We start from the raw sequence: 15,538 nt of genomic DNA on the forward strand, positions 1-15,538 counted from the left end.
AGACCAGCCCTATCTGCGTTTGTTCCGGTTCAGCAGGAACTTGTCCAACCTTGTCTTGAATCCCTGGAGGGTATTTTCTCCTACAACAGACTCCAGAAGAGCGTTCCAGTTTTCCACCATTCTCTGGGTGAAGAAGAACTTCCTTATGTTTGTACGGAATCTATCCCCTTTCAACTTTAGAGAGTGCCCTCTCGTTCTCCCTACCTTGAAGAGGGTGAACAATCTGTCTTTATCTGCCCCTGGAGGGTGTTTTCCCCTATAACAGTCTCCGGAAGAGCGTTCCAGTTTTCCACCACTCTCTGGGTGAAGAAGAACTTCCTTATGTTTGTACGGAATCTATCCCCTTTCAACTTTAGAGAGTGCCCTCTCATTCTTCCTACCCTGGAGAGGGTGAACAACCTGTCTTTATCTACTAAGTGCATAAGTTATAGAATTCTGTCAGTTGCACGCCTGACAGCAGTTAGATGGAAGCATTTATAATGCCCTTTAAGCACTCACACCTAAAATTAGGCAAGTAGCCACAGAGTTACACTAGCATTCTTTATTTTAAGAAATTCTATAAATAAAAATCTCAAGATAGTTCTTGATACGGAAAAGATTTCTTACTTAGGTAAATCCCAAATCCATACAACAATCATTAATAGGAAAATCAGATCAAATGGCAAAAAACCAAAAATATCCACAATATTAAAGAAAATAGAGGAAAAAGAGATGGGAAAGGAGATAGAAATATGCTGGAGAATTAAACTAGCAACGTAGAGGAAAATTGAGAATTTTTTTCATATCAAATCTGGTCACATAATTTATGGTATGTGTGTGTATAAATAAATTAAATATACATACACAAAACCATTAAAAAAGTCAAAAAGGGGAGTAGACTACTTCCTAATAATTATTTTATTAAATTTTATGTATAGAGACAAGCCTCAGATTATGGAGTATATCTCCCCATAATGGGGGTTTTCCAAGAGAAAGAAAACCAATCTTCTCATACTCCTCATAGGCTTTGTCCCAACCTCCCTACCAAATTAATTAATGATTAATGTTGTAATCTACTTCCTATACTTAAAAAACTTTATAGTTACTATCCAACTTTATTTCATTTATTTCATTTTTCTTACAATCATTAAACTACTATATAAAATTAATCAATTTAATAATTCATCATGGTATAAAGACTACATACCAAATTGACACTCGAAACCCACCCAGAAGTAATCTTACAAATTTTAAAACATATTCCTAATTTAAAGTGCTTCTATGCCATAAATATTTCAATTAGTCTCAGTTCATTAAGTTCATTGAATTCATTGTTGTTCCTTCAATATTTAAGGTATTAAACTCAGCTAAGCTTATTCTAAAGTGCTTGTTTGAAATAATTCATTGGAAGTGCTCATGTGCTATAAATACTACGTTAATAATTCGCTATAATTCATATTTGACTCCATTTTCATTTCCTTGTAAACTTCAGTTCATAAAGCAAATTACTGCCGTTCATACTAATTTTCAAAACGTACTTAGCTCAAAACTGCTCTTTTAGGAACCACAGGCGTTGCTTTAAAATTTATCTGTCTTCCGATGACAAGGTCTGCGTTTTGCGGGAAAAACTTGGGACCCGCTGCATCAAGGATATATCTTAAGCAACACATAAATATCCCTGATGCAGCGGGTCCCAAGTTTTTCCCGCAAAACGCAGGCCTTGTCGTCGGAAGATTTCAGCTTCTCTGCGGTGTTCTTTGCTCACAGGTTTAAAGACAGTAGACTGTTTTCAGTCCAATTCTTTGCAAGCCATTGGACCCCTGAGGAAGGCGTGTTCGCCGAAACATGGACCGTGTAGGGTCCGGTTGGATTTTTATCACAGTATTTTTTATTATTGTACTTTTTTAATTGAATTTTCATGGTTTTATATATCAGTGTTTAATAAATTATCTCCAGAACATCTGTATCCACAGTTTTTGTTTTCATCGGTGGATTGTTTTCACTGTGGATCATTGGGTCTCCCCATTTTTCTTTGTTGTGCTGCATTTCTTTTTTAAGACACATTTTATTTCTGTACACCGCCTAGAAATTTGATTAAGCGGTATAAAATTTTTTTTTAATAAACTTGAAACTTGATGTGCCTTTTTTTTCTTTATCCCCTCTTTCCATCCAGTTCTCTTTAGTGCCTTCTACCTCTCTCTCTTCCCTAGTTCCCTTCAACGTCCTCTCCCCACTCTCTCTTCCCCATTTCCGTCTTCTCCCCATTTCCTTTCAGCGTCTATTCCTCTTACCACCCCACCTCCTCTCTCCACTTCCCTTCAGCACCCTTCGCGTGGTCCAGCAGCCCCCTCCCTCCGTCTCCGAGCATCTCCCTCCTTTCCTCTTCCCTGGCAATTTTTAATTTTTCTCTCAACAAGCAGCCGGAGCCTTGAAGTCGGGTGCAGCTGCCGGAAACTTCTCCTAAGACACAACTTCCTATTTCCGGTTGCGTCAGAGGAGAACTTTCCGGCAGCCACGCGCGACTTCAAGGCTCCAGCTGCTTTATTGAGAGAAAATTTAAAATCGCCACGACAGTGAGGGGGAGGGAGGGAGATGCCTGGATGGCGACAATCGTTAGGAAGGAGGGATGGGGCTGCTGGACCCCACGCTCAGTGACCACGCGCATTCCACTGCAGAGGCAAGGCCATTCACTCCATGGGGCGGTGAATGGCCTTGTCCCCGTACCCGTGGTGACCACTTCTTTTCTCCCACCGTTTTGGCAGGTTACTCTCGACTAGCTGCGGGTAACAGCCACTGTGTCATTCTCTATATGATACGAACCTTGGCCCCTGATATGAAATGAGACTGTGGGCATTGGAAGAGGGGGAACAGTTCTTGAGTCTTTGAGGCTTGGGGCACCTGTAGCTGGGTGCAAATTAGGGCAGCCAGAAAATTTTCATGCTTGATTTTGTGTTTTATTCTGAGTGAAATGATGTGGTAGCTGGGTTAGTCCACTGAGATAATATATAGAATTAAAGGTAATACCTTTTTATTGGACTCACTTAGTACATTGTTTGATTAGGTTTTGAAGGTGGCTGTTCTTCTTTCTGATCTGAGGAAGAAGGGTCACCTTCGAAAGCTAATAAACACTACACTAAGTTAGTCCTTTATTCTGGAATGAGTGTCGTTACTTTCCCTCAATACACGCTGTCTCCTGATTCTGTTCACATATTCAGGACACTCTTTTTAAGAAGAGCGCTCACTGTTATCGGAGAGTGACATTTTGTCACAAGTGACAGCTTCAGAGCTAGGGTACACCAGGATGGTGTGCAGAAGGACAGCTATTTAATTTTCACATGATGGGTCTGCTGTGATACCTCCGTGCTGCCTTCTGAAATAGAAAAACAGGGTATTTGAGGTTGGGGTTGCTGCTCGCGCTGAGAACGTTAAAGAGTTACGTGGGATGGGAAAGGGTGTTTGGGGGTTTGGGAAGGAGTGGGGGCGGAGAGGAGGATGAGTGCCAGCGCCACCAAGATGGTGCCTGGGGCAGACTGCCCCCCCTTACTACGCCATTAATTGTAGGGAGGTCTTTAAGGGGTGGAATGACTACAGAAGAATCCACCCCCACAATAGTCACACTCTCTGCAACCAGCAACAAAGTCTGTGAAAAGGAAAGGAAACGTCCTTATAACTCACCACTTATTTGGAAAAGAGATCACGAATGGTTGCTACAAAGGTGTACACAAAAATCCACATGCTCACAAAATACATCACCAGTGTCACATATGCAAAATATGGATACCGTCCTACCAACTACAGAATAAATTACCATAGGTTAGAAATGTGCAAACAAAAAAACAACAACTGGAAACTCCAAGAAGTTGGACGCTGCCTGGAGAAATAAAAACAGAAATCTTTTTCCGCCTGTACTATGAAAAATGCAAACATACCAGAGGTGCTGCATGTTCAGATTCCCAATGCTAGCTGTTGATTATAAAATGTGCTAATATGTGCACACGTGTGTACTCTACCTATGGCTTTATATCTGCCTCATCAATGTAGGTGCTATTGATGCTAACTTTCCACTAGTATTTTAGGGTATTTGAGACAGTGTTCCCTTGCAATGGGGAATTCCTTACAATGACCTCGCCCACCCTACCAGTACATACCCTGCTCATAACCTCTCTCTTATTTTTTTTTTTCTTCAGGTTGCTGGAGAGCGTTATGTTTACAAATTTGTGTGCGAGCCAGAAGCGCTTTTCTCATTAGCCTTCCCCGACAACCAGCGCCCAACCCTGAAGTCCGAGTTTGAGCGACAGGTGAGCGAGGAAGACACGGTCCCCCTATCCCACCTGGATGAGAATATGGCCTACGTTCAGGACATCTCCTCGCAGCACTACGGCAAAGGCTATTCCTACTGACTCCTTAACAGGGGGACACGATGTAATCCTTGTACATATGGGGATATTTTTTTGTTAGTTTGTGATAAGCATAGGAGATTTTTTTTTTTTTTTTTTTTTTTTCCAAACGAGACAGCCTGTTAACAAGAGACTTTATAAATAAGCTGCTGAATACGCATAGACCTGGTTCATCCAAGATGTCGGTATGTTTCCTGGTGTTCAAAGCCAACGCTTATACTTTATCAAGCTCAGCAAAGTGTGGCTACCATCGTTGGCCAGAAAAATATTTGGAGGTTTCATCTTCCCGTGGATAAAGACATCAACCCGAAAGACAATCTTGGCCTCCCAGTAGCAAAAGACCACACTGCCAGGGAGGCAAATTTTAGAAGGGTACCACTCTAAAAAGATATGGACAAAGAGGGTCTCAATGTTTTTTTTTTACCAACGCACGCTTCAGCTCTTATTTTAGATTTCTGGTTTTGTCCTTTTCAAGACTGACAACCACAGTGCAAGTTACCCATTACACGTAGCAGCTTGCTTTGCTTCTGGTGCTCTTAAATTCTCCAGAAACCATGATGAGTTTGGGGCGTGGAACTGAGACTGGCAGCTCCAGACTGAAAGGTGAAATGCAGTGCCCGCCCTCCCGCAGTGGTCTTTTCCATCTAATTTTCTGCTAGTCTTGAGCAAGGAAGGACTGTGGCTGCAGCAGTCACCGCCATGCGAGTGCTTGAATGAAAACACCCTAAAACACAGAACAGTGGTTCAGGCAGTCTCGCCAATACTGCTGCCTTGAGTCTTGTTTGGACTGGCAGCGCATCTGGCAGCGAAGGGAAGGTGTGAATTGTAGTCAGGCTTCTCCTCAATCAGCACGAGAGACACAGCCAACCCCCCCCCCCCCCCCAAGAGCAATGGCTTTGAAAAGGTACTAAACCTGTAAAGACACAAATGTTTGTGATGTGTTTTCCATGCCTTTCAAATTGGGATTAGGGTGGGTAGAATAAACTGCAGGAGGGGACGGGAAAGGATCAAGAACTGCCACTTTGAAGCTGCTGGTCTCACTCTGCAGTCCTGTTACAGGAGTTAATAAAATGGTGCAGTTAATAACAAAAAGCCCCAAATCTTGTTCAAAATCTGTTTTCGTGTTACTTTCCCCCCCCCCCCTAAATAACGAATTGTGTACTTTTTCTGTCCAAACTCTCTGTTCTCAAAGCATCCTATCCAAGTCCACGCTTCAGCTCTCGCTGCTGTATTCATGTCTTACAGACGTCACTGGTTCTTCAGTTAACCCTGGAGCTCTGGGCTTGGAAACTGGCACCAGGCATTTTGCTTTGCAGCTACCCAGGTACGTTTTTGCATCCCAGCCTGCTTTATCGTTCAGACTTGGAGTAGAGAATGAAACGGGAACAAATTTTTCCCTGTCCCCACGGGAACTTCTTTTCCTGCCCCTGCCCCATTCCTGCGAGCTCTGTCCTCATCCTTAAACACTTTAACATCATAAGTGTTTGAGGCTTGTGGAGTTAAGGCAGAGCTTACAGGAATGGGATGGGGACAAATTTGTGGTTTGGAGGACATCGCACTAGGACATTTCTGAGCTTTAAATTTGACCACTAGGTGCCACCATTAATAACCAGTCCCCTGCAGCATTTCCAGCTAAGATCCCTCCCCCTCCATATATGCTAAAGGGGAGGAGGGGATGGGACTTGTATACTACTTTTTTTTTTAGTACACTGCACTTCACTGATTCATTCATTCCTATCAAATTCTTGATGGTATCCAGCCAACGGGCCTTTGGTCTCCCCTGCTTCCTTTTACCATTCGGTATGGTCAGTGGTAAAAGGAAGCAGGGGAGGCCAAAGGCCCATTGGCTTGGATACCATCAAGAATGACACAGGAATGAACATCAAGCAATTGAAGAAGCTGTGGAAAACAGGGCAGCATGGCGAGGACTGGCCTTCAGAGTATCCAAGGGTTGGACATGACTGAATGGATAGTAGGAATTGTTCACCGATTTACTAGGCCAGGCCATCTCCAGCTCCGATAAAGAACTGCTCTTCAACTGTCTGTGCTGTATTAACAACTTGAGGTTGCAAGAGGGGTCATCCTAGGAAGTAATAAAGCACAGAGGACTAGATTCTCAAAAAAAAAAGCCTAAAAACCAGATGGGCTGCTGTAGTGATTTTTAAAAAAGTCATTCTCCAAAAAACACTTATACAAATGAAGTTGGTGGAGAGTAGCAAAAGTTGCAAGTGTCCATCACTGGTTATAGTGATGGGCACATGCACAGAATAAATTAACTCCCCCCCCCCCCCCCCACACACACACACACAAAAACACACCAACAACAGTGGGAGAGAGATGCCCAATCTCTCCCGTCGCCAAGAAACATACCTCCAGCACCCTCTCTGCAGCAGCAGAAATGCCCAATCTCTCCTCCTGCCAACCAACACCCCCCAAACTCACCAAGACAGCGGGAGAGTTGCCCACGTTCTCCTGCAGCCCCCCTTCCCCCCATGCCTCTGATGACCCCCGCCCTCTACCTTACTTTCAGATAGCTGGCCAGAGGGATGCCTAACTCCAGCTGGCCAGCTGGCCTGCTTCTTCAAAATGTAAGGCTCCTTCTATGAGTGGGGCCTTATGTGTCTGGGCCATTCAGAGCCTTAGGCCCTCCTTGGATTCAGGATGCATGCAAGGTAAGGGAGAGAGGGCTGGTGGGGGTCATCAGAGGCACAGGGGGAGGCAGGAGAACATGGGCAACTCTCCCGCTACCAAGGGGGGGGGGTTGGGAAGTATGTTGGTTGGTGGCAGGAGTGACTGGGCATCTCTCCCGCTGCCAAGGGAGCTATAATACGCACCCCCGGACCAGTTGGTGATTTTTGTCACCAAAAGCCGACACCACTCTTGGAGAATGGCTCGGCGATTTTTAAGAGTCCACCGGAGTGCTCATTTCATTTACTGAAGAGCCCATTTGCAGGGCAGTGCCAAGAGACCACTAAAGACCACGTTAAACCCTTTTGATAATCCGCTGCTAAAATGTCTGCAACCAGTTTAGCGACAGCGTTGAAAGTTTGCCAAATCTGGCCCAGAGTCAGGACCCAGCTCTAACCATACACAAATTAACACTTGCTCCAAAGAATGTATTCTTGGTGTAGCTATGTCCCCAGGAATATTTACCAGAACTCGTCACTCTTTTTTGGTGTGTCATTAGTTCTGTGAGAACTGACTGGTGGCTGGTGCAAGGGAACCTTTTTCACGGTTCTCAGGCTCGGAGCCAGCTTAAGGGATCCTTGCGTCCTGAGCCAGCTGTTGCTTAGGGGACAATTTTGCAATTTCTCAGGACTCGGTGGTATAGTGTGAATGTCAATTGTTACTTGGGCTCTGGCCTTTTCCATACATTTAGATCTGTCATCTTGTTTCCTTCCTCTGCCTCTCTCTAGGGATGTTTTATTCCTTTTCCTCTCCCAGCTACTTAACAGCTTTCCGTTTCCCACGTTTATGTCACTTGTCCTCCCATTCCCCACCTGACTTGGTCCCCCAGATTCTAAAGCCACTGTGTTGTCCTCTATTTCCACACTCTCTAGTTATCCTCTCCCCGCCAATCTCTTCTATTGTATGCCATTCATCCCCTCTCCAGTCCCCTGTTGCTCATTCTCTACTTCCTTTCTTCCGTCTTCCATTTCCCCTTTTACCACCCCTGTCCATCTCCTTTCTCTCGCCCTCTTCATAGCCCTCTGTCCCTTTTAGTTGCCTTCCAGCCCTCCCCATCTTTCTACAGCTCTCAAATCCCTCTCCCAATTGCTTAGTCTTATTCCTGCTCAATCCCATCCTCATTTGTAATCCCATCCAAGCCTTGAGTCTAGACTCCCAGTAGCCAGCCAGTCCTAGGGCCTCTCATACCCACACTCCCCATTCTTTGTCTTCTGCTGCTGCCCCCTGTCGTTCCCTATCATTTGCTCATCTACAACCTCCTCCAATATGCACTGATCCTACCTTTCTTCTTCATCCTCCTTATCTGCTTTTGCTTCTTCCACAGTCTCTATCCTCCCCCCATGTCATCTTCAGCATCCATGTTGCAGCCCCATGTCTCAGCTTTCACAAGCATCAGCCCTCTTTAATTCCAGCTCCCTGCTATTAGGCCAATCCCAGTGCCAGCTCCCCATTCCCCAAGGCGTCAGCACCCTTCCAGCCAGCCCGCCCCCTCCCACTTAAGCTCCTTACTCAAACCAACGCCTCAACCATTTTTAGCTCTGGCACACTAAACAGAGCAAATATTTTTTGTGGCACATTATAATTGAAATTATAAAATTGTAAAACCAACAAAAAATTTGATTTGAGAGTTATTTATATAAAGTTCTGTAGCACCTGGTAGACCAATATACTCCTTACGAATGGGTTTATACCTCACTACAACCAGCAGGTGGAGACTGAGACCAAAACCTGTATATTAGGATAGACTCCCCCACTACCAATCCAGTCCATCTCAGTCTCCAGCGGGTGGTAAGACTAATTCAGCTCCCCTCTTAGGGCTGTTGGAATTTATTTCAGAGCTCTCTCCAACTCTTCCGTAAACATCTGAAAACCTGGTTATTCTCAAAAACGTAACTCCCCCTCCCTCTCTGGTCATTTTAGTCCTCTAATTCTTTTCTCCTCTTTTTGCCCCCACTGGAGTTCCTTTCTACCCTAACTCTTGTTAACCATGTTGAGCTTTACGAATGTAGAGATGATGCGGTATACAAACCTAAGGTTTAGATTAGATTATTGACTCCTGGGTTCGCCTTTTTTGCCGGACAGAGCTTGCCTGGATGGTTGTATCCTTACGCACACAGACGCTCATAACATTGACCAACTTGTGTACGTGACGTACATTGATCTATTCTAGTGTATACGTATGGAGGGACTTTCTAAAAATAAAGCAAAATTCTGCAATCTCTCATGGTGCACCCAGAATCTCTTTGGGGCACACAGTTTGGGAGATACTGCTCTAAACAATGGTGAAAGTGTGTTGCTGTTCCTGGCACTGCCGCAGGTTTAAGTGTGAGAACAAGTACTTCTGTTTGTTACAAGCAGGATTTATTTGTTCTCACATTTAAACCTGTGCTTGTGCTAGCAGCAGCAGTGCAGGGGTGAGAGCAAAGCAGCGTGCCGTTTATTAAAGAGCTTAATATATCAGCTTTAGCATTGCCACAGATGTGAAGGCGGAGGTAGGCTTTTGGCACCCCTGCGACTCCTGGCTCATGCCTAAAGTCAGCCTTGCTTGTTTGGAGTGTTTTTACTGTTCTCAGTTAGTTTTTCCTAGCTTCTGCTTGGCTATTCGGCAGACTGGATTGGTAGGGGGAGCCTCAGCAAATATACAAGTTTATGTCTCAGTCTCCACCTGCTGGTCACAGTGAGATATAACCCATCTGTGAAGAATAACTGTACCAGTCTACAGGCTAACAGAAAGAAAATTAGCAGGTAAGAGCCTAATTTCTCCTTACCATTTATTATTATGATGATAAAAGAACACATAATTATTGTATCAGGAAAATAAAAACCTATATTTTCAATGTATAAATAAATGCCTTAAGATTAGAAATTCTAATTACATGATAATAGCAGAAAAAGACCAATTTGATCTATGCACACTGCTGCTATTACTATGATCACTTGTAGCCACCAAAGTAGTTTTTTTGTAGTTCTTTGTATATGTGATTTCTAGTTTTTAACCAAGAGGCTGAGTTCACAGGCCTGGTTTTTGGCTACTGCAGAGATTCTCAACCCTGTCAAGTTTTCAGCGCACACACACTGAATATGCATAAATTTGCATGAACTGCTTCCATTCTATACATATTCGTGGTGGGCTGAGAACCTCTGGGCTTCTGTATGCAAACATGTTTCCTGCTTAAGAAAAATTTAACCATCCAAGCTTGACACAGTTTCCTTCCCAGGGTGAATCAGCCAGAAAAAGAAGGGGATCCTGACCCTCTAAATTCAGGTATTTTGTACTGCTATCCTCATTCCCAGTCCACCAGCATCACCTTCTGCAAGATTAGATTAGTGGATAAGGGAATGTGCTTCCTTCCAGACATGGTGAGCCTCACTTGGGAGGGGAGGAGACATTTGAAGGCTCTCACACTCTGAGCCATTTCTCCCACTTATTAGGTAGGGTTACCATATATGTGAAGACAAAAAGAGGACACATGACCCTGCCTCCCCCCCCTTCCCAAACTGAGCTATACACATGCACTGGTAGATCAGGTGACTGCAATGGCACACCTAAAGTGTCATGTTTACAGGAAGTGTATTCTAATTCAGCATTCAATCCTTTAGGAAATATGGTGTCATGATCTAGATTACCACCTCTCCAATTTTGTTTGACTGCTTTGATTATAAAGAACTTCAAATCTGCAATAGTATGATTGTTGCCTATCCAATGTTTTACAAGGGGTGCTGATTCTATATGTCTGCTGATGCAACTTCTGTGCTCTATTAGTCTGGTTTTAATCATCCTTTTTGACTTCCCAATGTACCAAAGATCACAAGAACAGATCACAGCATAGATCACAGAAGTATTGCAATCTGTTTTGTCTGTGAGAATTATTTTTTCCTTTGTGACTGGATGTGTGTATTCCTTAGTTGCAATACAATGCTTACAAATGGTGCAAGTACCAAATGGAGAATGACCATTTTGGGAGACAGGCACTATTGTTCTTGTGTTCATGGAAGGAAGGGTAGACAGAAATAACTGTTCTCTTAAGTTCTTAGACCTGGAATAAGCAATAATAGGATGGATTTTTTTAAAACAGGCATGAGTTTGGATGGTGTGCCAATGTTTTCTGATAATCTTTTGGATATCCTTGGACAAATATGAAAACCGCATGGTGCATTGAGTTTTTGGATCTTCTTTTCTGATGTTTATCTGTAAAAGTGTGCGACGATCTTGTTCCTTGGCCTTCTGGTATCCTTTCTTTAGACATGTTGATGGATAACCCCTTTGGGAGAAATTGTGCATCATGATTGGTGCCTGTTGATTGTAAAAACTGTGAGTATGGCAGATTATCTTTTAAACTCCGATTGTGATAACTGGTATAATGTAAATATGTATTTCTATCGGTGTCTTTTCTGAAAATGGATGTATTAAGTCTGTGTTCTGTCTTGATGACTTTAATGTCTAAATTGATCATTCTGTATCTTAAATTTTAAATTAGGATCACATCTATTCATCCAAGAATGAAACCTGTTCAGATTTTCTAAATCATTACATTACATTGATGTCTTCTATCCCGCCAATACCTTTCAGTTCTAGGCGGTTTACAACAAGAAATTAGCCTGGGCATTCCCAGGGAGATTAAGAACATAAGAAGTTGCCTCCACTGGGTCAGACCAGAGGTCCATCCCGCCCAGTGGTCCGCTCCCGCGGTGGCCCACCAGGTCCTTTGACCTGTGAAGTGATTTGACCATTTTTATATCCTACCTGTGCTTCTATCTGTACCCCTCAATCCCTTTATCCTTTAGGAACCTATCCAAGGTTGATAGTTATAGTATGCATTGGGATCTGGGAAGGGTCGATACGGTTTGGTTAGATCATTTGACAAATTTCTTGAATAGTATGGTTTTCAGTTCTTTTCTGAATGTTTTGTAGTTGGGCGTCATGGTCAGATTAGAGAGTGGTTGTCTATTTAGACCGTCATATATTTTTTTGCTTTGCATGCTTTTGATAAGGGGGTGGGTAAAGTGTGCTTGAGTTCTCCTTGGTCTGTATGTGTTTTTCCTGATTAGGCGGTTGTTCAGATAGCTTGGTCCATTTCCGTTTAGGGCAGGGGTGTCCAACCTTTTGGCTTCTCTGGGCTGCATTGGCCGAAAAAAATATTTATGGGGCCGTGCAAATGCTGCAGCAAGACAGAGGAGGGAGTCGGCAAGACTGTAAACACCCAGGGGCAGCAGAGGAAAACACTGCATCGCCCTCGACCGGGGCCGCACAAAATACTTCACAGGGCCGCAGGTTGGACACCCCTGATTTAGGGCTTTGAATAGGGTGCAGTAGAATTTGTGTTGTATGTGTGCTTGTACTGGGAGCCAGTGTGAGTTTTGGAAAGCTAAGGTAATGTGGTTGTATTTTTTCAGCGAGTATATTAGTCTTAGGGTTGAATCACCTTTCCATATAATAAAAACATTGTCTGTGTACCACTTATATAGAAGGATTGCATCAGCAAAGGGATTATTCTTCAAATATGTATCCTCAAAGTCAGCAATATATAAATTTGCCAGGTCTGGAGCCATAGACGACCCCCATGACCGTGCCTCAGATTTGCTGAAAAAAAGTCCCTTGTAAACAAAAGTACAGTAGTTGTTAGTCAATGCTATGGTGGCTAGTGCAAGGATGAAATGATTAGGTATCCTCTTATCTGTCTGACGTCTCTGTAATGCTTTATCCACAATACTGTATTTAGTGCTTCTAAGTGAGGTATATTCGTATAGAGAGCATCTATATCCATGGTTTGAGAAAAGTATCACTGAGATTTATATCTACTGTCTCCAAAATGTTAATCATGTGAGAAGAATCTGACATAGGTTTCAATTTGTGGTATGAAAGGACGTAAAAAGAAAATCGACAAATTTTGGAAGTGGCTCTACGATGGAATTATTACTAGAAATGATAGGTCTCCCGGGAAGGGGGGGGGGGGTGCTGTGGAAGATTTGTGAATTTTCGGTAATGTGTAGATTGTAGGGATCACAGGGTTTTATTTCTAGAAGAAAATTATTCTCCTTCAATGTAATGTACCCAACATCTTGGGCTATTTGAATAAGTACTTCTATTTCGTTTTTCAGGTCAGCAGTAGGATCCTTATCTAAAACACAGTAATATGTATTGTCAAAAATTTGTCTCTCTTTCTTTAAATTTCTTTAATGTATGCATCTCTATCTTGGATCGCTATCCCACCTCCTTATCAGCTGGCTTGATGACAATATCTTTGTTCTTTGAGAGATTGAATGCTGCATTCTGTTCTTCTTTTGATAAATCGTAGAACGGTTTCTTTTTGTGACTTTCCTCCAACTTAGTGATGTTTCTTAGCACACACAGGTGGAACATGTCAACGGCTGGGTCATTGATACCAGGAGGCATCTATTTTGACTAAAGCCTCATAACAGACAAATCAATGCTGCTACTATTGTTTGAGAAAAATTGCTGTATCCTTAACTTTCTGTTGAACTGACATAAAACCACCCTGGTTTGTAGAGGATCATATCTGAATGTTGGTACAAAAGAGAGACCATAGCAGTCAAAGTGTGTCTGTAGAGGTTAAATATGGGGGTATAGTTTCTTCAATATGATGTTCATTAGGCCTAGCTATAGGCAGATTATCAGTCAAATGTGGTTTGCCACAAGTAACCTTGTCCTCTTCCTCTTTGTGGATAGAAGTACCTTGGTGATATGGTTGCGACTTGTTGATTGTACCTTGTCTGATAGGGTTGTTGGATTGTTGTTTGTAAAGCAGAAATCTCGTGTTGGTATACTGGTTGTAATAATTCTGTCTTGTGTTCAGATGATATAATCCTGTTTGGGCCAACAGGCCAGTGTTGATCTTAAAAAAAAAACAACAACAAAAAACCGCCAGCTTGATCGTTAGCTTTAACCATGGGTACGCTAGAGAGAGGTGATGAAAATAAGTCTCCAGAATCCTTCCTTACTCTTTTGCTTCCACTTATATCTTCTGGAGTTTTATTAATTGGAAGTTGTGCATTATCTGGTAACTCTGTGATAGATACACGATCGTGTTGAGTCTGTTTGATAATAAAAGGGATTGAGCACCATCTGGTCTCCTTCATTGTTGTTTTCATGCCTCTCACCGTTATGAAGGCAGTTTCTCCTGTTTGTCTTTTGGTCAATATCTGGTCATTTACTGTGTTGAGGAACCACTTTCTCTTCAGGGCTAAATCCCCTTCAGCACTGTTGCACACCGAAGCTTTCATGACCGAGCTAAATGACATCATTGTAGAGGGAGCAGACCAAAAAATGACTAATGTGAGTGTTGCCTCATTGCTGGAGTCGGACGTGGATCAGGAGGGTAGATCTGGTTTTCCCCTTCCACATAAAAATGGAGTTAGAGTATGCCAAAGAAGCATCCACTATAGAGTACTAATGGAGCTGCCCACTCGAGCATTTCTGCCGACGGCCATTTTGGTTCTGGACAGACTCCATCCCGTTTATATCTTTTTGAAGATGAGATCTCCAGAGTTGTAGACATGAGGTTTCAACAGCAACTTAAATAGTCACTATCACCTTTCTTTTTCCAGCTGGCCATGTCTCTTCCTAAGCACGCAAACATCCTTCTAGCTTTTGCTATCACCTTTTCTACCTATCTGGCCACCTTAAGATCATCACACATAATCACATCCAAGTCCCACTCCTCTTTTGTGCATAGAAGTACTTCACCCCCTAGAGCAGGGATGCCAAACTCAAATCACATAAGGGGCCAAAATCTAAAACACAGGCTAAGTTGTGGGCTGAATTTTTTTTATTAAAATACCCCCTCCTTTACTAATGCACAATGTGGGCAGCGGTGGCAACTGCTCAGACACTCACAGGACTTCTATGAGCGTCAAATCAATCACCACCACCAGTGGCGCCAACAAAGGAGGGGGTTAGTCTTAGTAGAAGTATAGGGATACAACCTCACCAACCCCACGCCAGCTATGTATTACATACAAAATAAATAGACTTTTCCTGTCTCTTTTAGGTCCTAGTTCACGCTTGCTGCCTAACAGCTCCAACAGGATTCACATTTCAAATCTGACATATTGTAAACACAAAATAGAAAAAATCAGAAAGAAAAACTGGGACCAAAAGCAAAATGACCAGACAACAAAAGGTAGAAAAAATAATTTTATTTTCTATCTTTTAATTCTCTTTCCAGTGTTTGCTGTCCATTTTTTTTCTCCTCTCTTGCTCCAATCCCCATCTCCAACATATTGATTTTTCCCTTTCAACTTTTCTCCTTTTTTCTTTTCTGCCTCTGTCCACTCAAATCTCACCCTCTTTTTAAAATTTTAGCTATGAATTTTCCATCTTCTCTTATGCTGTAGCTCTCCCATCTCACTCCTTTCCAAGCCTCCTATTAATCCTGCTCTCTCTCCTCCTGGTCCAACATTTTACTCCCTCTCTTTTCTGTTGTTGTTCTTCCCTTCCCCCTTGATGCTGAACA

The 15,538-nt window shown here is 42.8% G+C and overlaps 1 protein-coding gene across 3 annotated transcripts in view; it reads left to right on the top strand.

Moving 5' to 3' along the window:
• The window catches only part of ETV4 (ETS variant transcription factor 4), a 117,958-nt gene extending 111,913 nt beyond the window's left edge, over nt 1-6,045 (top strand). The window contains exon 13 of one of the 3 annotated variants that reach the window (XM_033917293.1): nt 4,167-6,039. In XM_033917293.1, the coding sequence (XP_033773184.1) occupies nt 4,167-4,379 (213 nt within the window). In that variant the 3' untranslated portion in view covers nt 4,380-6,039. Of the gene's footprint in view, nt 1-4,166 lie in introns of all 3 variants that reach the window. The other 2 variants (XM_033917292.1, XM_033917294.1) reach the window with 2 other exon arrangements.
• Nucleotides 6,046-15,538: the final 9,493 nt, after the last annotated feature.

This window comes from Geotrypetes seraphini, chromosome 13, assembly GCF_902459505.1.
Source record: "Geotrypetes seraphini chromosome 13, aGeoSer1.1, whole genome shotgun sequence".
Lineage (NCBI taxonomy): Eukaryota > Metazoa > Chordata > Amphibia > Gymnophiona > Dermophiidae > Geotrypetes > Geotrypetes seraphini.